This window comes from Giraffa tippelskirchi, chromosome 10 (genome assembly GCF_054371585.1).
Source record: "Giraffa tippelskirchi isolate mGirTip1 chromosome 10, T2T-mGirTip1v1.2.pri, whole genome shotgun sequence".
Classification (NCBI taxonomy): domain Eukaryota; kingdom Metazoa; phylum Chordata; class Mammalia; order Artiodactyla; family Giraffidae; genus Giraffa; species Giraffa tippelskirchi.
Window position 1 is genome coordinate 77,250,746 of NC_137284.1, and position 26,784 is coordinate 77,277,529.

General features: G+C 38.6%; 1 protein-coding gene across 4 annotated transcripts in view; it reads left to right on the top strand.

Annotated features, from left to right (window-relative positions):
- The window catches only part of DNAH11 (dynein axonemal heavy chain 11), a 364,135-nt gene that overhangs the window by 105,410 nt on the left and 231,941 nt on the right, over positions 1-26,784 (top strand). For 3 of the 4 annotated variants that reach the window (XM_081536384.1, XM_081536386.1, XM_081536385.1), the window contains exons 31-34: positions 16,612-16,743; positions 18,558-18,718; positions 22,215-22,371; positions 22,488-22,633. In XM_081536384.1, the coding sequence (XP_081392510.1) occupies positions 16,612-16,743; positions 18,558-18,718; positions 22,215-22,371; positions 22,488-22,633 (596 nt within the window). Of the gene's footprint in view, positions 1-16,611; positions 16,744-16,857; positions 16,864-18,557; positions 18,719-22,214; positions 22,372-22,487; positions 22,634-26,784 lie in introns of all 4 variants that reach the window. The other variant, XM_081536387.1, reaches the window with a different exon arrangement.

Below are 26,784 nucleotides of genomic sequence, written 5' to 3' on the forward strand. Positions count from 1 at the left end.
TTAAGTTGTTACATAATGCTGAGCAGAGCTCCCTGTGCTGTAGAGCAGGTCTTTATTGGTTATCTATTTTAAATATAGCAGTGTGTACCTGTCCATCCCAAACTCCCTAACTATCTGTTTAAATGTTAGTTTGTCTACCCTTCTTGTGTTCAGTGGATAAAGTCTGAATCCAGATTTGTTAAATGACTTTCCCAATGTTATAAAATTTGTAAGTAACACGGGTGCCATCCACCAGCTTGAGAATGCTTTCCACTCCTCTGCATTGCTTCTCTTCTTAGCAGTATTTTAACTGGAGTGCCTTAAAAATCACATAGATTCAGATAATGAATACTTGTGTTGATTCAGTTCAAGTTCAGTTGCTCAGTCATGTCTGACTCTTTGTGACCCCATGGACTGCAGCCCAGCAGGCATCCCTGTTCATCACTAACTTGTGGAGCTTGCTCAAAGTCATGTCGATTGAGCTGGTGATGCCATCCAACCGTCTCATTCACTGTCGTCCCCTTCTCCTCCCACCTTCAATCTTGCCCAGCATCAGGGTCTTTTCCAATAAGTCAGTTCTTTGCATCAGGTGGCCAAATTATTGGAGTTTCAGCTTCAGCATCAGTCCTTCCAATAAATATTCAGGACTAATTTCCTTTAGGATGGACTGGTTGCATCTCCTTGCTTTCCAAGGGACTCTCAAGAGTCTTCTCCAACACCACGGTTCAAAAGCATCAATTCTTTGGTGCTCAGCTCTCTTTATGGTCCAATTCTCACATCCATACATGACTACTGGAAAAATTATTCCTTTTAATTTGGCTCTTATAATCTTGGGTGTGTGTGTGTGCTCAGTCATGTCCAACTCTACAGTTCCATGAACTGTAGACTGCCAGCCTCCTCTGTCCATGAGATTATGCAGGCAAGAATACTGGGTTGCCATTTCCTTCTCCATCCATCTTGTGTACAGACCACCTAACTTATTTATGTTTCTAAAGAAGTTTTGGTATCCTTTACTTTTGGATAACAGTGTATTCTTGATTTTACATCCTTAGGAAAATGGTGCATGAATTTCTATTTAGTAGGCTTGAAGTTACAGGCTTAGATTGATAGATGTGGCTGTTTATTCCCTAGGACAGTATCTCTGCCATTGTAGTCAATGTCACGTGGATGAGACAGCTAAGTTTTTTCCCATGGTTAAAAATAATTGAGATAATTAAATTGTAATGAATTCTATTATGCTTATAAAATTAACTTTCTGGTTAGTTGATTTACTGTTATCTATGCTATTATTATAACTGCAGTATTTTTATTATATATTTTAAAATATATATAAGGATATTATAAAATACTTAATATCCTATCTTAAATTTCAGCTACTGTCGATCACTCCTCAAAGTTCAGTCTTTCAAGAAACATATTTCTACTTACTCTGTGCTAATATTTTCTCCTCTCTTCATTAAATTCACACTAGACGTTATCAAATAGTATTCCTTTATGTGACTATACCAGAATTGATGCCCTCCTTTCTTTCTCCTTGCCCCCATAATTTTTTGTGATAATTAGAATAATGCTTGAAACAGTAAATGACATTTTATGGATATTTCTTTTTTATATCAACTTTATCATTTTTAGTTTCATGAATTCATTATTATGTATTTGAGTTGTTAAAGATGAAAATCCAGATGCAGAAAGGGGGAGAAAAGGCAAATAATTTTTTTCTTTTTTAAAAAATTAAAGTATTTTAATTTGAGGATAATTACTTTACAATATTGTGATGGTTTTTGCTGTACATCAACATGAATCAACCACGGGTACACATGTGTCCCCCCTCCTGAACCCCCGCCACCGCCCTCTGCACTCTGTCCCTCTGGGTTGTCCCAGAGCTTTGGGTGCTCTGCTTCATGCCTTGAACTTGCACTGGTCATCTATTGTGCATATAGTAACGTATATGTTTCAATGCTCTTCTCTCAAATCATCACCTTCTCCCACATAGTCCAAAAGTCTGTTCTTTACATATGTCTCTTTTGCTGCCCTGCATGTAGGATTGTCATTACCGTCTTTCTACATTCCATATATATGTGTTAATATGCAGCATTTGTGTTTCTCTGTCTTACTTCCCTCTGTGTAGCAGGGTCCAGTTTCATCCACCTCATTAAAACACTCATAGATTCACTTCCCACAGAGAAGCATTGACAACTTTTTGGCATATAGATGTCAGAAGTTTTTCCTTATATCTGCTGTTTCTTTCTTTCTGTACAAATGTGTGTGTGTGTTGGTATGTAGCTGTTGCCATGTTGCCATTTCCTTCTCCAGGTGATCTTCCCAACCCAGGGATGAAACCCGGGTCTCCCACATTACAGGCAGATTCTTTACCATCTGAGCCAGAGGGGAAGCCTGTAAGCAGAGTTACTTATGTTGATTGCATGTGTATAAATAAGAGAAATGTCTTTTTTTTTTTTTAACTTCCATGCATTTTGTTACATTTTCCCTTGACACAGATGATATCAAATTCACACTAGAAATGGTTAAATAATATTCTTTTATGTGGCTGTACCAGAATTGATGCCCTCCCTTCTGCCAAACTTGGGTTGACTCCAACCGTCTGACCGCTCTTCAGACACTGTTCTAGGCTGTCTGGCTCTGGCTGTGTAGGTCCTGTGCTCATGGGGCTTACATTCTGCTTTAATAGTTCTTACCTCTTCCTCCTAAAGACCTTAGAGTGCTTTTCTCCATCTCCACTTCCCCATTTACTTGTTGTTGTCTAATCTTATCTTGTATTAACCCCTGGTTAATTGTGTTGTTATTATTTTAAATCTTACATAGATTTATCAATATATTTAACAATGACTTTGATCATTTTTTTAAACGCTGCTTCTTATTTCTAAGTCCAGTTCTTCTTTTTAAAGTATATCTTGTAGCTCTTTGCCGAGTGATACATAGGGAGTTTTCTGATCCCTTGTCTTTTTTAACTTCTTTCTTGATAGTTTAAGTAGAGAACTCAAAATTGAGAATTATTGTCATTTAGAATTTTTAAAATATGATTCCATTATTTGGGGGCCTTTATGGTTGTAAAATTTTAGATCAGATTATTTTTCCTTCATAACTAATCTGTCTTTGGCAGATTATACAATTTTATTTTTCTTTTTGTGTTTCTGATGTTTTATTTTACTCTTGTGTATTTTGTGTGTGTATGTGTGTGTGTGCTTTATAAACGGTTTGCTGAGGACCGAGGGAGCCTTGTGAATCTTTAGTTACATGTCTCTCTTCAATTTGGGAAAATTCTCTTCCATTTTTTCTTTGATGCCTTGTTTCTGTGGTCTCTGTTTTCTTTCTCTCTAATTTTATCAGCTGTATGTTGAAACTTCTTATGTGATCCTCCTTGCCTTTTAACCTTTATTTCATATTTTCAAACTCTCCACCTTTTTGTGCGCAATTTCAATGACTTTTGGAATCTGTCTTCCCAGTTCACTAACTTTTTCCTCTTGTTTATAATGAAGAAAAAGGAGTCCAAGGCCAGATTTGAATCCATAGATTCAAATCTCAGCTTTGCGTTTTATTAGTTGTATGACTTTGAGCAGGTTATTTAACCACTCTAGGTGCCTCAGTTTCATGATCTGTAAAACAGATAATGGCATCACAGTATTGTTAGAGGATTAAATTAGTTAATATCAGTAAAAGACTATTTAAAAGTGCTTGATGAAATTTAAGTGCTATGTGTTAGCTTTTGCTGATACGATGAAAATAATGATAGCAATAGCAATGTTGTCTAATGTGATGCATGATTTAAGGAGTTCTTCCCCAACGATTATCATAAAACTTTTCAAAAGTATGAAAGAGTTGAAAGAATAGTACAGTGATGTACAGGACTGCCACCTAGGTTCTACAGTCAACATTTTGTTTTGGTTTCTTACTTTCATACCACATTATCTATGCTTTATCCAGCCCTTCATTATTCCATCAACATATGTTATATTTATGATTCATTTCAAAGGAAGTTGCAGATGTCAGTCATCTTTACCCCTAAGTCCCTTGAACTGCAAGGAGATCATACCGGTCCATCCTTAAGGAAATCAGTCCTGAATGCTCATTGGAAGGACTGATGCTGAAGCTGAAACTCCAATACTTTGGCCACCTGATGTGAAGAACTGACTCCTTGGAAAAGACCCTGATGCTGGGAAAGATTGACAGCAGGAGGAGAAGGTGATGACAGAGGATGAGATGGTTGAATGGCATTACCGATTCAATGGACAAGAGTTTGAGCAGGCTCTGGGAGTTGGAAATGGACAAGGAAGCCTGTGCTGCAGTTCTGCAATCTATGAGGTCGCAGAGTCGGAGAAGACTGAGTGACTGAACTGAACTTTCATCAGTTTGATTTCAGTTACTATATCTTAATTTCTCCAAGTTCTTTTTTACTTCTTTAAAAATCAGTTTTTTGATGAGTTACCTCTTCATTATGTTTTTTATTTTTCTATCTCATTACTAGTCTTACTTAGATTATTCTACTGATTGTTTTGAGGCCGGTTTTTAAAATTTGAATTTATTTTTTTGTACATTCATTTTCTATTAAATTTATTTATCTTTAAATGAAATAATGATGAATATTTTTAATGAGAAAAGGTACAATTCACAAAGAAGATAGACATCATAAACCATTCGACACTAACAACAAAGAAACAAACATCAGCTCAGTTCAGTTCAGTCGCTCAGTCATGTCCGACTCTTCGCAACCCTATGGACTGCAGCACGCCAGGTTTCCTCATCCATCACCAACTCCCGGAGCTTGCTCAAACTCATGTCCATTGCGTCGATGATGCCATCCAGCCATCTCATCCTCTGTTGTCTCCTTCTCTTCCTGCCTTCAACCTTTCCCAGTATCAGGGTCGTTTCAAATGAGTCAGCTCTTTGCATCAGGTGGCCAAAGTATTGGAGTTTCAACTTCAACATCAGTCTTTCCAATGAATATTCAGGACTGATTGCCTTTAGGATGAATGGGTTGGATCTCCTTGCAGTCCAAGGGACTCTCAAGAGTCTTCTCCAACACCACAGTTAAAAAGCATCAATTCTTTGGCACTCAGCTTTCTTTATAGTCCAACTCTCACATCCATACATGACTACTGGAAAGACCATAGCCTTGACTAGACAAACCTTTGTTGGCAAAGTAATGTCTGTTTTTTAACATGCTGTATAGGTTGGTCATAACTTTTCTTCCAAGGAGTAAGCGTCTCTTTATTTCATGGCTGCAGTCACCATCTGCAGTGATTTTGGAGCCCCCAAAAATAAAGTCTGCCACTGTTTCTACTGTTTCTCCATCTATTTGCCATGAAATGATGGGACCAGATGCCATGATCTTAGTTTTCTGAATGTTGACCTTTAAGCCAACTTTTTCACTCTCCTCTTTCACTTTCATCAAGAGCCTCTTTAGTTCTTCACTTTCTGCCATAAGGGTGGTATCATCTGCATATCTGAGGTTATTGACATTTCTCCCAGCAATCTTGATGCCAGCTTGTGCTTCATCCAGCCCAACGTTTCTCATGATGTACTCTGCATGTAAGTTGAAATAGTAGGCTGACACTGGATAGCCTTGCCATACTCCTTTCCCAATTTGGGACCAGTCTGTTGTTCCATGTCCAGTTCTAACTGTTGCTTCTTGACCTGCATACAGATTTCTTAGGAGGCAGGTCAGGTGGTCTGGTATTCCCATCTCTTTAAGAAACAAACATCCATAAAGCAAAAATCAGAAGAAATATAAGGGAAAAGAAAAAAATATATAATCATAGTGAGACATATTAACATTTCTCTAAAAATATTTTATCAAGTGCAAAAAAATAAGAATAGGAGTGTCTGGAATTATCATTAATTTAAATATAATAGATTTCTATTTATATTAATTTATATTAATCTTATATCCTACACAAATATATTAAAAATTTTGTATCTCATACATTGTTTTTAGATGTCCATAGGACATTTAGAAAAACTGGCAAAAAGATAAACATTACTGAATTTCAAAAAGTAGAATTCTTTTTGTGTGTGTGATTCAGTTATACATGAGCACATGCATTATTTTTGAGCTTGTTTTCCATGATAGGTTATTACAATATATTGACTATAGTTCCCTGTGCTATCCAGTTAATCTTTTGTACATTTATTTTTAATGGTTATCTAGGTTTTTTGTTTTGTTTTTGTTTGTTTTTTTATGAAGGAATTCTGTGTGTCCTACACTGAGCAGATGTCCCTACATGTTTTTCTCCTCGTTTCTTCCAGCTTTCTGCAAGTTTTGAGAGTTCTGGATTAATTTTGTGTTTAATTACTCAGTCTGGGATTCCCAGTCATAGAGGCAGGGTCAACTTGGATGCCATAGCTTCACATGGCAGAGGTGTGAGATTTTGATTTCTTTTGGAGAACTTTTTCCTATTGAAAGCCTGTCAAGATGTTTCAAGCTTTCTTTTTGCTTCTCTGAGCTAGTAGGTAGAGTTTTTCTAGAACCTTTTACTGGATTGTGTAATACTCTGAGGATCTCAGCTTCACGTCAGCATCTCGATTCCAACTCCCTGCCTTGTTCAGGGAGTGTAAGAGGCAGAGACATGGAAATGTTCTGTGGCCACGTGGGCAATTTAAACTTCAGTGTCTAGTGTTTGAGTCTCTGCTCAAACCCTCCTTAAGGCCATGTGACATTAGCCCTGTAACCTCATTCTGCTGCTCTGGCGTAGATGTACATCCTTGGCATTGGGGACTGTCACCTACTCTTCCCCACCCTTTTCCCCTTCTTCCTTTCCCATCTGTCTTCCCCCTCTCTTATACTTGGCTGTGTATTTTGAATGTGGATGTGTTTTGTTTTATTTAAATGCCTTCTGTGTTAATAAAGGAATTATTCATTCAGTGTAACCCAATATGTTGCAAGATTGCCTATTGTTATTATTACTGCTATTTAATACTGGCTGTCTAGGTTTTTATTTTTGGTGCTCATTAATAATAGTGTAATAACCGGCCTTGTGTTTACATACCTGTTGCACATATTTTTCTTCATTTATTCAGGATAAATTTCCAGATGTAAAACTACTAGCTCAAAGAACAGAACTTTTTAAGCCTTTGAAACATCATGCCAAGTTTACCTTCCCAGTATCAGTGTGTGAGAATTGTCCATTCCCTCCCCTATCTTTAGCATTGGGTTGATTCTTTTTATTCTTCGAGCTAAAATTATTCATATCTAGTAGCTTCCTGTTATTCAGCTAATTAACAAAATTTAGTGGTTTTTTCTCCTTTAAAGTAATTTTAAACTTTTACATTAGAAGAGAAGTAGACAAACAAGATGGTTTATGAAGATAGCACTTACATGCTTAATTATGAAACACTTAGAATGATTTGAAATTTTTGACAGACCAGCCAACAGATGCCTTCAATATAGCATTTCAGCATTGCCCCTGATACTAACTTGCACACGAGTGAAGCTAATATTTGAATACTGTTAAAGCTATAGTTTGGTTCATGAGAAGTGTGTGCATCTGAATTGAAACCCCTTTAGTTTCTGCCTTTTAAAAATAGATATAACAATTTGCTAGAATCTGTTTTTAATTAGAATGGCTCTTGCTAATATTGTGAGCAGCTTGGAAGATGAACTTCAGTCCTTTAAAATAGTTTAATTTCAAAACTGAAATCAGAGTTGAGTGTAACTGATGATCTACCTGAACAAGTAATTTCTTTCCTTAGTTCTCAGTTCCAAGTTGTAGTGAAATTAATTAAGGTAATTATTTTAAAATCATCCCCCCCCAACATACTGTAATTGTATATTAGCTGATGTTGAGATTAAAGGCAAAAATACTGCATTTTGAATATATAGCCCTGCCTTGTGCCAGACTTTGAAGGTAAAACAGATAAAATAAAATTTCTCAGATTTGTGAGTTCCTTGACAAAAGTATTTTGTTTTGTTAGACTTGGGATCTGATAAGAAAGTATTTCCACTCTTCCTTTATTATTGCACTATATGAAAATCGTCAAAAAGAAGCATTTTGGACTTGAAAATATTAATTACTAGTGTACTGGTACATCGCTTAGGGTACTTTTAATAAGGCTGATAGTAAGGAATATAAAGCTTTTCTTATTAACCATTCACCCTTTCTGACCATAAATATTCCAAAATGTTATGTGTACAGAAAGAGACTCTCATTTTTCTACTTAACTGTTTCTAGTCTCATTTTAGTCTCATTTTTAATCTCATTTTTAGTCTCATTTTTAATCACTGAGAAATTCTCTTAAAAACAGCTGGATGCTGTATTGATAGTATTCTTATTTTGTCCCAATCCTTTGACTCAAAGAAGAAGGCTGCAGCTACCCGCTGTGTATTGGACATAAGTTAATTTTTTTTGTTTTGTTTTTGTCTTTATAGAAAAGTGTGATCTGATAGGCTCATGCTTCCTAATATAGCAGGAACCTACCAGATGATGAGTAGAGCACATATTTTCTACTGCTCCTCTCATCTGTTGAAATTTTTCCACAGACAATTTACTGACCTAGTAGGCTTTTATTCAGTGATTCATCAATCAGGCAGCATTCAATCTGCAGATGGAAAGAAGCTATAGAAAGAGCTATAGAAAATGAGAGATTTTTATAAACCAAAGTGAGCAGGAGCAAGGGAGGAAATTATGCTGGGCATTTACTGATTGGTTAAAGCAGGGTGACTTTGAGAGTAAGAAGCAAAGGGAGGCCTAAGAGAGCCTGATCAGGTAATGTGTGCTGAGCAGGCAGTCACTGATTGGTTGACCTAAGCCTTCCTTTTCTGGGAGAGTTCAGTGTAGAAACAGTTAAGTTTTGGGTTGCTGACATGGGGCTTTAGCATGAGCAACTCCATCTTGGGCCCAGCCTGGTTACTTTAACACATCAAAACTTACATTGAAAGACAAAGTATATAAAATAAAATCATACTGCAACTGGAAATACTAGACCAGATAATTTGAGGAATGCCTAGAAGTTGACAACAGATGGAATCAAACTGATAGATAACTGCTGCTGCTGCTGCTAAGTCGCTTCAGTCGTGTCCGACTCTGTGCGACCCCATAGACGGCAGCCCACCAGGTTTCGCCGTCCCTAGGATTCTCCGGGCAAGAATACTGGAGTGGGTTGCCATTTCCTTCTCCAGTGCCTGAAAGGGAAAAGTGAAAGTGAAGTCGCTCAGTCGTGTCCGACTCGTAGCGACCCCATGGACTGTAGCCTACCAGGCTCCTCCATCCATGAGAGTTTCCAGGCAAGAGTACTGGAGTGGGGTGCCATTGCCTTCTCCGGATAGATAACTAAGAGGGACATATGTATACCTGTGGCTGAGTCATGTTGATATATGGCAAAGGCCAACACAGTATTGTAAAGCAATTATCCTCCAATTAAAAAAAATAATTTTTTAAAAAGCTATTGCCATGATAAGCCTATTTTATTCCAGTGAAATTCCAGAGAAATTACAAACTGAAATTCAATAAAGGGAAAAAGCATGGGGCTTGTGGTCAGGGATAAGTACTGAATGTCTAAGAGGCAGACAGTTGGAACCAGTCCTGCCTCTTGTACGACCTGAGAGATTATCAGTGAAAGTGTTTGTCCTGAGGATAAAGCCCTGAGAAATACTTCATAAATGAAGTGAGACATTTATTGAGGACTTCTGCCATGACTGTGTCTTGACTGTAGATTTTGGGCTGGGCAACTTTTTCTGTGCAGGATAGAATAGTAAATATTTTAGTCTTTATGGGCTTTTTAATCTCTTTCACACCCACTTCTCTCTGCTCTTGTAGTGGGAATGAAGACATAGACAATTTTTAAACGAATGGACAAGACTCAGTTCCAATCAAATGTTATTTATAAAAATAGATGGTGGGCCATATTTAGCTCATTACCTGTAGTTCACCAACTGTGCTTCTAGAGAAAGAAGCAGAACAGATCCTGAAGTAACTCAAGATCCCCACAATGACAGATGGAGGTAACAGAAAAATGTTACCCGTGTAGCCCTTGAGTCAGTCTGACCCATTAACTTAAGAGTTGCTTCTTTGAACAGATCAAACACTGACAAAAATTTGCAGTTCAGAGGAGAAAGCAAACACAATAAAGAGGTAGGGGAAAGAAGCATTCCTCTATAAGAAAGATTCTTAGAAGACAGGGCAGCACTACATGTGGTTTTATACTAATATATAAGTTGAAAATTAAATGGATGATTTTCTATGAACACTGTTTCTTAGATTGATTTAAAGTGATATAGAAAGCTTGCGTAGACCAGTAACCACAGAAATAATAGAAATGGTAATCAAGCTAAAATTTAAATATATATATATATATATATCTTGTAAATAGAGTACTGTTCCAATAGTTCTGTCAGACATTTTAAAAACAGAATAATACCATGTTATATCAACTGTTCTGGAATGCAGAAAAAGATGCAAAGATTTTTTTTACTCATTTTATAAAATTTTAATAAACTTGGGAGAGAAAGCTGGCACTGATAAAGTACAAGAGAAAGCTCTGTTGGCCAGTCTCATGAATTAGCACATCTCCTTTTTTGGTCTGGGTTTTCCATTTAGCCCTATAGGGAGACAGTCCTTGTGGGTCTCACATTTTATCCATCTTGTGAGCAGAGGGATTGACTGCCTTCATTCTAGACTATCTTGACAAACATACTTGTAAAGCAGACATTACTGTATAGAATGGTTACAGGATTTGTTTTGAGCAGAAGTCCTTGGTCAGGACATGAATGGACTAACTACTCATTTTATTAATGCTATATTTTGTGAGTAGAATGTTTTAATTCTGATGTAGTTTAGTATATCAATTTTTTACTTTATGATCAATTATCTTTATGTCACATACAAAAAGTTCTTGCCTTTCTTAATGTCATAAAGATATTTTCCTGTTTTCCTTCTAGGTGCTTTATAGTTATGGTTTTTCATTTAGATCTGTGATCCATACATCTCTTCTTTTTCCTTTGAATTAACTTTGTACCTTGGTAAAAAGTCAAATGATTATATATATGGGGGCTTATTTCCAGATTCTTCTGTTCCATGGATCTATTTGTCTCTCTATACCACATCTACAGTGTTAATTACTGTAGCTTTATACTATATCACCTGGAAATCATGTTATATATACTCTCCAATTGTATTATTTTTTGTCAAAATTATTTAGGTTATTCTAAGTTCTTTTCATTTCTGTCTCTCTTTTTGACGCCTCTGTGTGGCTTGTGGAATTTTAGTTCCCTGTGTGTGTGCTCAGGTACTCGGTCGTGTCTGACTCTTTGTGACCCCTTGGCCTGGGATTGAACACACACCCTTGGCAGTGAAAGTACAGGGTCCTAACCAATGAACCACGAGGGACACTGGATCACCAGGGAATCGCCCATTTTTTTTTCATTTCCAAATAAATTTTACTATCATATTGTTTGTTTTAAAAAGCTTCATTAATCTTTTAGTCTAATTTAATTTTAACTGGGATGACGTTGAATATAAAAATATTGGAAGGATGTTAATATCTCAGCAATGATGATTTTTAAAATCCAAGACCGTGTTATGTCTCTTGCTGTGGATCTTGTTTAATATTTCTGAACAATATTTTCTGAACAATGCTGTGCTGAGTCGCTTCAGTTGTGTCTGACTCTAAACATGCTAATTAATTTTTAAATTTTATTTTCTAATGTTTGTAGCTGGTATATAGAAATGTATTGACATTTTAACATTCACCTTGTGTCTTGAGACTTTTCCAAATTTCTTTACTAGTTTTAGCATGATTTTCTTTTTAATACAGTTTCATAGGCTTTCTATGTGTATGACTATACCATCTATAAATAATGGAAGTTTTACTTCTGGTCTTCCATTCTTTTTTGCCCTTTATTTCCTTTTCTTGAGTTACTGAATTAAGCTAGGACTTTGGGTACAGTGTTGAATAGAAGTAATGAGGACAGACAATCCTGGCCTCTTCCCAGTCTTAGGGAAGAACAATGTTTTAAGTATAATAGTAGTTCTAGCTTTTGTAGACAATGTTTCTCAAATAGAGTAAAATACCTTCCATTACATACCAAGACTTTTATCTTGAAGAGATACTGAAGTTTTTCAAATCTTCTAAGGTACTCTCTTGTGGTTTATCTCTTTTATTCTGTTACTATGGTGAGTTTTTTAATACAAAGCCAGCTCCAGTTTTTTATGATGTATTACCATTTATCAATGTGTATGTATTTTTTTGCTCGATTCTATTTGCTAATATTTTGTCCAGGAATTCTGTATTTATATTCATAAGGGACATTTATCTGTAATTTCCTATTATAATATCTTTGCCAGTTTAGGGATCAGGATTATGTTCCTTAAAAGGAATTGAAAAGTATTGTATTCTCATGTATCATTTTGTGACAGACAGTGTATGATAGAAATTTCTGTTGATGCTCTCTGGGCCTGGCATTTGCTTTGTGAAACATCTTTCACTTATACATTGATTTATTTTATACATATGCTGTTGTGTAGCTTTTTTGTTTGTTTGTTTCTTGTGTCGGCTTTGGGAATTTGTGCTTTTCAAGGTATTAACCCATTTTTAATCTCAGTCCAGATCTGGCAGATTACAGTCGTCTGACCACATCTGGCCTGGTGTGTATATGTTTGGCTGCTTTTACCCAGCACTGGTCTTATAAGTGGTGGTGTTGCAGTAGAGACCATGTAGCCCTCAAAGCCTGAAACCTTTTCTGTCTGGCCCTTTGCTGAAGAAGGTTCATCCACCCAGAGCTAAGTTTTCAGACTTAACTGATGTGAGTAGGTCATCCTTTACCAGCATTATCCTTAGCATATCTGGAGGATCTGGCTTTGTGCCCCTCTTTCATTCCTGGCTGGTAATTTGTGTTTTCTCTCCTTTGTTTGTAATCAGACTTTCTATATGTTTATCAATCTTATTTAAGTTTTCAAAAAAACTAATCTTGGTTGATTTTCTCTATTGTTTGTTTTGTATTTCACTGATTTCTGCTTTATCTTGATGACTTCCTTTCATCTACTTACTTTGAGTGTAATTTGCTCCTCTTTTTCAACTTTCTTAAGGTGGGAGTTTAGATTATTGATTTTTACACCTTTTTCTTTTTCTATAAAGCATCTGAAAGGAACTTGAAAACTTGATGAAGATTATCTATCAGAAACTTACAGAGAAAATCATGCTTAATGGTGAAACATTAGCATCATTTTCATTAATGTCAGGAATGGGGTAATTATACTCACTGTCTCTGACATTCACTGCTCAGTATTGTGCTGGTTTTTGTGATATGGTTGAAGGAGAAGTAGTAAATGAATAGTGCAAAGGAAGGTGATAAACTGGGATTCCATAGACTTGATACTGTCAGAGACTGTGGGACCTGGTCTCTCTGGCAATTTTCTTGGTTCTCAGTAAATGAAAATCCATTTTTTCTGATATTGCTAAAGTTAAAACGTTGGTGCGTTTCAGGGTTAGCGATCCTTATGGCTATTGTTAAGAGACACAGAGAGTATCACTTCTGTGTTTGTCCGGCTGGAAGGAGGTTTGAGGGTTCTGGTAGTTGACTCCCAAAGTGCTATAGTTGTTACCTTATAATGTTCACTTCAACTTGCTGAGCTGAGGACTTATAAGCTCCAGATTTTAACGTTTCTACAGAAGGGCTCTTCCAGCTTCTTTGCCACTGTGACTTGGGTGTGCCTAAATTGAGAAGTCTTCTATTCCCTTGATGCTGGTAAAATTGCAATGTTTCTGCTGCTACAAGGAAAATGTCCCTCCTGTGTTGCCTTACGTATTTGTTGTTGTTGTTCAATCTCTCAGTTGTGTCCAACTCTTTGTGACCCCATGGACTGCAGCACACCAGGTTTCCCTGTCTTTTCACCATCTCCTGGAGTTTTTGCTCAAATTCATGTCCATTGAGTCGGTGGTGCCACCAGGGAAGTCTCACATAAAGTTGACAAACTGTATTTTTAATCATCTGTCACTTGGCTGAACTTTTGTAAAAAAGGAAAGATCAATAATGGAGAGATCACAGGAAGGCTCAGACAAGACAGTGCTTCTGAAAGGACTTGAAATTATAAATGTTCTTAAGAGACATAAACTATTATTTCTGTTGTTATAATCAACACTTTTTAACCAAATTCTGGTACTGGTGTTGATTTGGGACTCTGTAGACTGGGTATCTTGGCCAAGATGGGAAAATATCCAGTGCTGAAGTACCACTTTTCTAACCAACGTGTGATAAATTTTGCTGAGAAACTTACATGTGTGTAGACTCTTAACTCTTCCTTCACTCATCTACTCCGCAAACATGCATTGAGCACCTACTTTTCACCACCTAGTTCCCCAGTGGCCCTGGGGACAAAGCTCTCAACTAGGCAGACACAGACCTTGCCCTTGTGGAACCTAAAAGCAGGGTGTGATGAACACTGAATGTGGCAGGCATGAAATAATAATCACCTCTGCTTTTGTTATCCCGTGACTATATTTTTTGGATGTAGAATATGAAAAGTAGATTAATGCTATAAGGCTGGATGTCTCAAGTACATGTTTTTATTCCTTTGAACCAACTATTCATTGTGTTTGGTTTTAAGTCTCTCTGGAATGCTTTTTGCATAACCACTGCTTTTCCAACATGAAAGTGATGGGTGGATTGGTCTTATGGAGGCTGGTACAAAAAGTCTATGCGATGTGATCAATAAGAAGTCAGGCTGTCTGGATTTGAATTCCCCCCCTGCCCCGTTTGGCAGTTGTGGTTAATATGCCCGTGAGTCAGTTGTCTTTTACCTGCAAAATGAGAATAATAGAGTGTTGTGAAGATTAAATGAGATAATACAGACAGTAACCCTACTCAGTGCCTGGTGCTTTGTGCGCTCTGATTTAATGTGAGTTGTGCGTGCTCTGGTTATTGTTTTCCTGCCTGCCTTCTCTACATGTGCTGTACCTATAGAACCTTCTGCTATTTAGCTGCACAGCAGTCTCAGGGCAATCTGCACTATTTGGTGCTTTCTGGAATGTGGTAAAAGTACTAAAGGGAATCTGTTTTTGACAGTAAAGGTTTGAGAGCCTTTGGTGATATGATATATTCACTTGCAACCAATTCCTTCAGGATCTAAAAGTTTGTCATTGACTGTCCTTTGCAGAGCTATGAAGGAAAGGGGACAATATTGTGTTGTAATATGCTACCCTGGAATAAGGCAGATTTTTTGTTGCTGCTGTTGTTAATAAGCCTTGAGTAAGACCGGAATGTTTTATGCAAATAAGCATGCTAACAAAATGACCACCTAAGAGAGTATCCATCAAACCTTTCTGACATGATTAACATTAAGAAATAGTTTATATCAGATCTAATTTGCACACATCTGTATACACTCCAGCGTGAAACTGAAATAACTTTCATAAAGCAATTCATGTTCTTACTACTATAATGCAGCATCCTTATTTCTTTATATTCCATATGATTCCATTCCAATTCTTTCCATTCTAGGAAGAGAGACCAGTAGTTTGAAATATATTGATCTCAGAAATTGCTGCACCAGACAACTCTTATTTAGGCAAAAATAGGGATATGAATGTGGCTTCCATGATGACTCAGATGGTAAAAAGTCTGCCTGCAATGCTGGAGACCTGAGTTCAATCCTGGGTGGGGAAGATCCCCTGGGGAAGAAAATGGCAACCCACTGCAGTATTCTTGCCTGGGAAATCCCATGGACAGAGGAGCCTGGTGGGCTACAGTCCACGGGGTCACAAAGAATCAGACATGACTAAGTGACTAAACCACCACCACCAGGGATATGAAAGTAAACAGTGAAAGTCGCTCAGTCATGTCCAACTGTTTGGGACCCCGTGGACTATGCAGTCCATGGAATTCTCCAGGCCAGAATACTGGAGTGATAGCTGTTCCTTTCTCCAGGGGATCTTCCCAACCCAGGGATCCAACCCAGGTCTCCCGCATCTCAGGCAGATTCTTTACTAGCTGAGCCACCAGGGAAGCCAAGAAATCTGCAGTGGGTAGCCTATCCCTTTCTCCAGCGGATCTTCCCGACCCAGGAATCAAACCAGAGTCTCCTATATTGCAGATGGATTCTTTACCAGCTGAGCTACCAGGGAAGCACCAGGGATATGAATAAGATTTAAGTGCAGCAGTCTTCAGCTATACATTTGAAAGCTTTTCTCAGTAATCATCCTATATTCCATGCAAAAACACACAAAACAGAAAAACAACCAATCAAAAGAAGCACTTCGTCTTTAATTCTTACTATACTTTGACAGAAGCTAGCTCAATTTGACCTTTTAAAATTTTATAGTCATTTCTATTCCACCAAAGTTGTAGATTAGATCATGGTTATGTGGATAGTCAGGTCACTGCAACCAGGAAACTTTGCTTCTTTGTCTGGCTTTGTCATTACCTGCAGGTTGACCTGTCTTCTCGGAGTCTTAGCTCAGGAGGTAGGGGGCAGGGGGCAGTAATAATATTTATTCTGTATTAATTAATTAATTAAATCCCTTGCTCCTTCTCCACTCCTGCCCCTACACTTGTTTGAGGGCTAGCTGGGACAATGTATTTGAAATAGTTTTGTAAACTAAAGGGCTTTTTACAATTATAAAGACTGTTGGACTATAAAATTCTGTATTTGTAACTCTTACCTCCTTTAAAAAAATTTGTTCTAGATTTCTCAGTTGAATACACTGATTGCACTTCTGCTGGGAGAACTTCTACCTGGAGACAGGCAGAAGATCATGACAATCTGTACCATAGATGTCCATGCCAGAGATGTGGTGGCAAAACTTATTTCTCAGAAGGCAAGTTGTAGAGATTTCATGTATTTTTTGCTCTTTACTAAAAGTGGTGTTTATTGTCAAAAATATTTCTGAGAAAGCAATTTTTTTAAGTTGGTATTTTTGATTAGTCCTAAGAAATTGGTTGTTCTTACTTTGGATACATTTCATATGGGTTAACAAATATATTATCCTTAAAAGAGTTACCCCAAATGATATCCCAGTGGATCTGGCCATGTAAGGCTCCTCTAATTCAGATTATCCAAAAATTAAGCCAGGATGGGGGAACCTCAAGAAGTCATGTGCTCATTTCCCTGTTTTGTGGCCTCTCTACACATAAGCATCTTGGCCCATTGGCCTGTGGTAACCACCTCGGTGGCTTATCCAACCCATAGCAGTAAGACCGTGGGCCATCTCAGTCATCTCTGTGTGCCTTTGATTATTTTCTTTTTGAAGAAAGAGAAATGTTGGCCATTTGTCTTGTAAATTCCATTGTCTTTTCCATTCCAAGCCAAATTACTTTTTTTTTTTTTAAAGACGTTAACTTTCTATTACTTTCAATGCACTGTTTACCTTATTTCCTTATCTCTTTAAAAGGTTCATGTATCTCTTTGATACCCCCAGTGTTTAATGTGGAAGGAGAATTACTCATTCTTTTTTTCAAAATATACTCCTACTTAAAATGTCAGAAGTACGATTGTCTAGTGAACAAAACTGACATACCATGCCCATAAAACTACTTTTTCCAAATCTCTCTTTTTTTTTTTTTTTTTGAGGGTGGTAATTCCCTTCATGGTTTGAGTGTATGCTTATATTGTGACATATTTACTGTTGTTTTTCTAGTTCCTTCTCAATTTATTAAAATCAAAGTGAATTTTAATTCTCTCCACAAAGTGCAAGCAAATGCTTCCTCATGTGAACATAAAAAGAAACACTTCTTGATCCAGGTTCAGGACACTTGCTGAATAATGTTGTTTAAATCCTAATCTAAAATTTATCCTTGTAAAATAGTCTTACCATGTGTTCTCATTTTGATGATGAGCCATTGATAACTACTCTTTGAATATGACCTTGGATATTTTATTATTTTTTATCAGTGATGGTTTGCTTGCAGCAGAAGTTTTAATTTAAAATATGTTCTTTATTTTGTACTTAAAGAGATAAAGACTTTGTCTAATTCCTGCTCATTTGGTGTGCATAAATATGCAATGCTGAGACTCAGGTAGACATCAGACAATGAGCAGATAATAATTTTGGTAACTTCAAGTGATTCCTAGGAAATCCTTGGGTCACATTGAATCTTGAAAGAGACTGGAATTATTTTTCAAACTGGGAAAGAATGGATAGAATTGAGTAAAATAAGTAATAGCAATGAAAAAATACTGTTGTTTGGCTTAATGAAAAATGGAAATCTCTAATAAAAGCAGAACAATTTTAGAATGGATTTGGTTGAAAGTGTAGTTTGTTTATACCTCTGACATGCTGAAATAATGGATTATGTGCTTTTTCCATTTGATTTCACTGATATGAATATAAAGTCACAAAAGTGATCCAGTCCCCTAGGGTGATTCATAAAAGGGGAAAAAGCATTGCATCAAGAAATTGATGTTGTTTTACAGTAATAGCCTTCTTAAAATGAAGACTTTTATTACACACATATTTCTGATTAAGTATTCAACCATTTATATGCAATTACAATTTGCAGTAGCATGCAAGAGATTTCCCTTTTGTGAGATTTTTTAGGAGTAAAATGTGACTCAACAGAGTTAATTAATAGATTACATTCGTGGCCTTAAAACCCTCAGTGTTCGTGTGTAGTGATCACATGATGTTTTCAGGTCGTCACTCCCCAGGCTTTTGCTTGGCTCTCTCAGCTTCGTCACCAGTGGGAGGACACCCAGAAACATTGTCTCGTAAATATCTGTGATGCCCAGTTCCAGTACTTCTATGAATATTTAGGAAACAGCCCTCGACTTGTGATCACTCCTCTAACTGACAGGTAATGATGATAACTTGGAGTCGGATGGGAAAAGCCGAATCAAAAGAAGTCCCCTAGCATGGGTAAAGATGTCTCAGGCTGAAAATAAAGGATTGCAGGAAAATGTGGAACAAATAGGGAAACTCTATGAAAGCAGTATGGAAATGCACTAATTGAGTGACACAGTGTATGTTGGTGTTAGAGACAAGGAAGAGAACCAGATTAGAAAAGCATAGTGACAGGTGCTATGTGCTAGAAACATCATGAAATCATGAGCCATTAATATGGCTCAAGGCAGCGTCTTTGATCTCAGAGTCCATTCACTCTGGTTATTTATGGCTGACACTCTGATATCAGGATTTCTAACCATTTCTCCCACTGCATCCTTTTGTTGAAAGTGTAAAAAGAAGAATTGCCTATGGTAAACTCATTTCTGAAGGTTACATACAGTGAAGGAAGAAAAGAGGGAGAACAGGAATGGTTCAGCAGATACAGTACTTCTGAAGCAGTGTGCTGAGGACCGTCCCAGGATCAAGCAGGCAGGATTCCTGCTCTTACAAAGCACACTGTCTAGGGGAGTGTGGCTTGTGAGTGGCTGGGAACAAAGAGGAATGGTAAACAGATTAACAGTGCTGTGTTGGGGGTAATACTTTGTCTTGTTGTTCAGTCACTAAGTCGTGTCTAACTCTTCGTGACTCCATGGACTGCAGCATGCCAGGACTCCCTGTCCCTCACCATCTCCCAAGTTCATGTCCATTGAATCAGTGATGTCATCCAACCATCCCATCCTCTGCTGCCCTTTTCTCCTTTTACCCTCAATCTTTCCCAGCATCAGGGTCTTTTCCATTGAATCGGTTGTCCATATGCTATGACAAAAATAATACAGGGTGATATGTTAGAAAGTGTCTTGAAGGGAGAGCCTGCTATAGATTGTGAGAGGACAGTGGAGCCAAGACTCAAATGTTGACAGGGAACCAGTGAGGCAAACATCCTGAGCCAGATAGTTACAGGTAAAGACAAGTACAAAGCTTCTAAGATGCAAAGGAGCTTGGCTGCTTCAAGGGATAGATACAGAGCCCAGTGTGGCTCAAGTGTGTCAAAGGAGCAAGGGGTTCTTAAAAGTTCATTGCCACTTGACTCCAAGGTAATAGATACACACAGTCAGAATGTTGTAGAGATAAGGATATGTCACACTGACCTGAAATTCTTTGTTAGTATTCCAACCTCTGCTGAATTATTTGATGGGAGAAAGTCTTTGGCATTAATGAAAGAGAAATCAGACCTCAAGATCATACTCGTGTTCCCAATTAAGTTACCTGGGAATGAAAGTGCAAACAGCTTCAAGTCTGTCTATCGAGTTGGGGTGGTAATGGTGGCCCTGGGAGATTGGTGGAATTCCCTCATTAGCTTTGGGATTGTTCTTAAACATATTAATCTACTTGTGACTGTGTCACTGATAAATCATAAGGTTTCTGTAATTGTTTCTCTAGTTCAGTTCTCTTTAACTTGCCTCTAACTAAAGTCAGTGTTCAATATCTAGTTAATTTATGTACTGCTTTCAGTGTGAGAAATTAAAATTTGTAGCCTGACAAAATCACTTGTATCATCAAAACTGCAAATGCCTAGAATCTGCTGTATCTGTGCCAGTGTAAGTAGAGAAGGGTACAGGGTACAGGACAAAAGGGAAGAGGCGTTTTAAAGTCTCTGTCAATAGTGAGGACCAATAGCATATTAACTTTGCAATTTGAAAATCACTATGAGGTTTATTTGGAAGTAAAAAGGAAGATTAATATTCTTTTTATAGAGTGAATAGGGCTGTATAAGATGTTCACATTATGTACATTTCTCTCCCATTTCATTCTCAGGATTATTTACTAATAGTTTACATTAACACAATGATGCCTTGCAAATACTTCCATTATGTCCTCCTGTTTGGTGTTAACCTTCCCTTGGTGCAGTAGGCTGGAAAAATATCTCCTTCTCCCCTATGTGGGTGGGTTCAGAGACGCAGGTCACCCAGTTTGTAACTGAGAGACTTAAGCTGAAACACAGGTGGACTGTTCCCAGGAGGGCAGGCTAAGCTGCTGTGACAGAAAGACCCAGAATACAAGGGCTTCAATGGCATGGAAGCTGGGGTCTCAGCTGGGTGACATTCCTGAGGATGGTGGTTCAGCAGTATTGGCTTCCGGGTGGCCAACATGCTACAAGTGGCTTGAACACTTGTTTCATTTCGTGGAAAAGGGGAAAAACATCTCAAAGGAGGCATGCTAGGGTGTGCATGCTCATTTCGGTGCATATCACACTGGCTGGAGCTTGGTCACTTGGCTGCTCCTGGCTGAAAGGCAGGGAGAAAATGTAGTCTGTAGCATATTGGTCATAGGTCCAGTGGGACTTGGAACCACAGGAAAAGATTGCTAGGGCATAGTCTGCACTAGGAAAAGTGCTATAATTCCTAGGCCAGGGATCTTTCAACTCCATATTCATTGTAAGATGCTCTGAAATGTGATGGCTGTAAAATATAGAAACTCGTGCAATTTCCATAAGTAATTACTTCAATTTGCATAGTACTTTGAATTTTTTTAAGGCATTTACCTTTGGCTTTCTTAGCCGTCCATTGCTTTCACCGCTTGGCCACCTCATTGAGTTGGCTTTCTTAATATAACCCTATAATAAACGTCATTTTATGGAGGAAAAAATTGAGGCAGGTTGATGTCGGAAATGCAATTTAAGGTTAACATTTGATGAATGGCAGAGTAGACATTGGTCCTGGGTCCCCCGACTAGATCCACTGTCTCTACTAAAACAAAGATAATTCATAAATCTGCAGAAACCCCATGTTAGGTCCTGGCAAGGTATTAGTTTTCCTTCTTTTACAAGTGTTAAATTCTGCCTTAGCATATTTTTCCTTAGGCTAAGGACTGAATCTTCCCTGCAAAAATAAGTATTATCATAGCCTAGACACATGTAATAACACATTCGAAATGAATTCCTGAATACATTTTAATGTAATAAATTGTCTTTGTTATATTTGCTTTGTGCAGTGAAATAGGTATATATTATCTGCATACTTCATATTTATATATATTTGTACATCTCATCTCTTAAAATATTTATTAAAATGAAGTGTTTAATTCTTCATCATCCAAGATTTCTATTTTTCTTGTATAAATAATATTAGGAAATGTTGTCTGCCATATTAATAGTATATTTACCTAGAAATATCAGAAATTCAAGAGCATTACAAATTAAATGTCATTTGTATTCAAATACACAGCTCTTCGGAAATGAGATAAAGCAATGCCTTCTTCTCTATTATTTTTAAAAAGCCAACCTGAAATTAAATTTGATACAATATTATCACTCTTACCATGAACAAATCAGAGGTATGTCAACATTTTGTATTACAGCTACATTCTGGACCATAGCTTCTTAAACTTGAAAAAATATTGGATTGTCCTTCACTTTTTCTAGGAATCTCATATAAAATTGTAATACTTGTGTTTTCTTTTGCTTAAAGGTGTTACATTACTTTAACTCAATCCCTCCATCTCACCATGAGCGGGGCTCCAGCTGGCCCGGCTGGTACCGGGAAAACAGAAACCACCAAAGATCTTGGCCGTGCCCTTGGTATGATGGTTTATGTATTCAACTGTTCAGAGCAAATGGACTACAAAGTAAGTTATAAAATGAAACAGCCTAATAGTAGTATTCCTCATCTGGACTGATTCAAGCTAACACCTTGAAACTCTTTTCTGTTAGTAAATTCTTAATACCCCCCTCCGTCGTTTAGTCCATAGGAAATATCTATAAGGGACTGGTGCAGACAGGAGCCTGGGGCTGCTTTGATGAGTTCAATCGGATCTCCGTGGAAGTTCTGTCAGTGGTATCGGTGCAAGTGAAAATGATCCACGACGCCATCAGAAACAGGAAGCAGAGGTGAGCGGCATGTGGCTTCTTCCTGTTGGTCCAGGTAGAAAGAGCGCCATGGAGCAATAGAGGAAACCTCATCTCCACAGTCTCTGCCTGCCTCTCCCTGTCCCATGAGATGGACAGAATGAGACTGACTGGTTAACTGTGAAGAATTATTTTGAATAACCCCCCATGTCTTTGCAGTGATGTTTAAGTGTTGAATACAAGAAAGGTGTATCACATTAATTACTTAAAGAATAAACACCCTCTGCAACACTGAATCCCACTATTGATTCTCAGTCCTGATCTTACTTGACCTTCTGGCAGCATTTGACACCGTCTCTCCCTTCTACGTGATACACTTTCTTCACATAGGTTCCAAGATCCCACATCCTCCCAGTTTTCCCTCATCCTCAGGGCTGCTCATTTTCTGATTTCTTCTTGACTATAAAATGAGGGGACCCCCCCTTCTCTGCCTACCTTCAATCTTTCTTCACGTCAGGTGGCCAAAGTATTGGAGCTTCAGCTTCAGCATCAGTCCTTCCAGTGATTATTCAGGGTTGATTTTCCTTTAGGATTGACATTCCTTTAGGATGTCACAATCTTTGGGCCTCTTCTTTTCTCTATCTTTATTCATTCCCTTGATCATTTCATTTAGTCTCATGGCTTTCAATGCCTTATCGATGGTGCTGGCTACTGGCTGCCCAGACAGATCTCCTTTCTCTGATATCTAGACTTACATAGACAATGTTAGCAATTGTCTTGGGGCATCTTAGAACTCAATTAGAAGTCTCATTGGCCTGTCATATTTAATAGATCCAAAGTCAAAATCTTGGTCCTTGCATTATTAGTTGTCCTGTCCCAGTAGAATACACCCTCACATTCTTCCAGTTATTTGGGTCAAACAGATCTAGAACCTAATCACTTCATAACTTGATGCCACACTCTGAGAGAGAACATGAGTGGTGCTTAGGGTTTGATGGATTCGTTTGGGAAATCAGTATTGCAGTACCCAATTGTGGTTTTCTTTGTACCATTTTTTGTATAAATTGCCATCTCATGTATCTGGCCTACCCACTGATGCCCATTTTTAGGGTATTTTGCTCAGCTAGCCGTTTTATCCATAAAAATGTCAGTCTCCCATCAGGAAAAGATCATCCAGTCCCTTGAAACTGTGAACCAACTACAGAAGTTTCCAGTTATTTTAGATACATCTGAATATTTCTACCTTCTAGAAAAATTCTCGGTCCTTCTGCCACATGGCTCTGGGAAAACAGTTTCCTGTGACCAGGTGTCTGCTGCCTTACCTGCTCCTAATCTAATGGTATGCTACAGAAATGAGGTTATTCCCCTGTGATTTCCAGACAGTTGATTTAGCTTTTACTCAAAATCTCCTTATTCGATGTAACCCAGATGCCTTTGAGGCCATCCTTCTTACAGAGTGAGATAACTGATCAATGTAAGGACTTGTGAAAATTCCCAACCAGGGTCTCCTCCGTCTCTGTGTGTGCGTGTATGTGAGCTGGTCATCCTCTTGCTGGCCCATGTAGAGACTGCTAGGTTCCTTCATGATTTCCTGAGTTCTATTACATTCTCTTTCTGTTTGAGGATTTAAGAGATGAGACCGTGCCTCAGCCACAAAGCCTTCCAGCATGTTACTGTCTCCCCCCAACCCCCCACCCCGAGGTCCCTGCCCTTGATTCATGGCTGTCCCTGATGTGAGTGATGGCAGAGCACTTAGCCACCCACCTGTCCTGCTGCCATAGCTGCCTGCCAGGCCTGTCTGCCTCCCCCAGCCTGACCCTCTGGGAATGAAGATTTCTCCATTCATACCTTGACTATACACATTCCACCTCCTCGTCATTGTCTAGCATCTAAGAAACAGCCCTAAAATTGGCATTCTCTTATCCCTCTTATATTTGATGATGGAGGCCCAGGTCCTTAACCACTTCAGCCCTGCAGTTTCTCAACAAGAGAAAGCCTTATATGTGTTTCATTTGCTACTGTCGTTTTTCAGTCGCCCAGTCGTGTCTGACTGATTGCGACTCCATGAACTGCAGCATGCCAGACTCTCCCAAAGTTTGCCCAGATTCATGTCCACTGCACTGGTGATGCTATCCAGCCATCTCATCTTCTGTTACCCTCTTTCCCTTCTGCCCTCAATCTTTCCCAGCATCAGGAACTTTTCCAATGAGTCAGCTGTTTGCATCAGGTGACCAAAATACTGGAGCTTCAGCATCAGTCCTTCCAACAAGTATTCAGGGTTGGTTTCCCTTAAGATTAACTGGTTGGATCTCCTTGCTGTCCAAGGGACTTTCAGAAGTCTTCTCCAGCACCACAGTTCAAGGGCATCAATTTTTGGTGTTCTGCCTTCTTTATGGTCCAGCTTTCACAGCCGTATGTGACCACTGGGAAGACCATAGCCTTGACTAAATGGACCTTTTTCAGTCTATTTCAGTAATGTCTCTGCTTTTCAACATATGCTGTCTAGGTTTATCATAGCTTTTCTGCCAAGAGGCAATCATCTTCTGATTTCATGGCTGCAGTCACCATCCTCAGTGATTTTAGAGCCCAGGAAGAGGAAGTCTGTCACTACTTCACCTTTTCCCCTTGTATTTGCCATGAAGTAATGGGGCCAGATGCCATTATCTTAGTTTTTTTGTAATATTTAGTTTTAAGCCAGCTCTTTCACTCTCCTCCTTCAACCTCATGAAGAGGCTCTTTAGTTCCTCTTCACTTTCTGCCATTAGAGTGGTATCATCTACATATCTGAGGTTGTTGATGTTTCTGTTCATGACGTTCTCACAGCAAATATATTGGAGTGGTTTGCCATTCCCTCCTCCAGTGGAACTCTCCACTATGACTCGTCTGTCTTGGGTGGCTCTACATGGCATGGCTCGTAGCTTCACTGAGTTATGCAAGCCCCTTTGCCACAGGACAGCGCTCCATGAAGGGGGTGTTTCGTTTACCCCCATTGAAAGTTCCCTTCTGCTTGTCCTTCCATTTGGTTCCTACAGGCCTTTGTGTTCCATCTCCCTGGCCTTCAACAGCCTAACGGTCCTGTTAAAGCCTTCTGAACATAGCCATAGTTATCACTCACATCTGTTGAGTATTTACCATGCTCCAGGCACTGTACCATCTTCCCTAGTGGCTCAGTGGTCAAGAATCCGCCTGCCAATGCAGGAGACATGGGTTCGATCCCTGAGTCGGGAGGATCCCCTGGAGGAGGAAATGGCAACCTACTCCAGCATTGTTCCCTGGGAAATCTCATGGACAGAGAAGCCTGACAGGCTACAGTCCATGAAGTCTCCAAGAGCTGGACATGACTGAGAAGCTAAGCAGGCATGCACACACATGCAGACACTGTACTCTTAGCCATTTATATACATAATCTCTTTTAATCATCATATAATCCAATAAAGTGGATAATATTATCATTATCTTCCCGGCTTTTGTATTAGATGAGGGAATGGAATATGCCTAAAGTGATACATCTGGTCTCTGAATGCTCCCAATCTGGCCCCAGAGCTAGCTGTCATAAGCAGCACAGTATTCAGTCGTGTCTGACTCTGTGTGACCCCCATGGACTGTAGCCCTCCACATCTCACTGTCCATGGGATTCTCCAGGCACGAATACTTGAGTGAGCTGCCGTGCCCTCCTCCAGGGGAGCTCCCCAACCCAGGGATCGAACCCACAATCTCTAATGTCTCCTGCAGTGGCAGGCAGGTTCTTTACCACTAGCACTACCTGGGAGGCCCACCTCTCGCTGGTGGTCAGTAGATATTTGTTGAATAAGTGGGAGGGAAGGAGAGATGGAGGGTGAGCACACAGACAAGGTGACGGCTGAACAAAAAGTCCCTTTCTTCTCTGAGCTGGACATTCTCCATCTGTACCACATCACGTTCAAGAAATTGCAGCCCATGTTGAAGTCAAAGATGGCATCACCTTTCATTGTTAGTCAAGTCCTCATTTTTATATTCTCGCATACTGTGGCCATGCTAAAATACAAAGGAATACTTGCCATACTTGTAATTCCTTTGGGGGAAGGGAGTATATTTTTAATAAACATGCTTCAAGATATTCAAAATATGTATGCTTATGAATTTTAAAGAGAATTACACAGCATAAACAGCTTCCTAATAATAATTTGCATTTTGCAGTGGTTTGCATTTGTCAG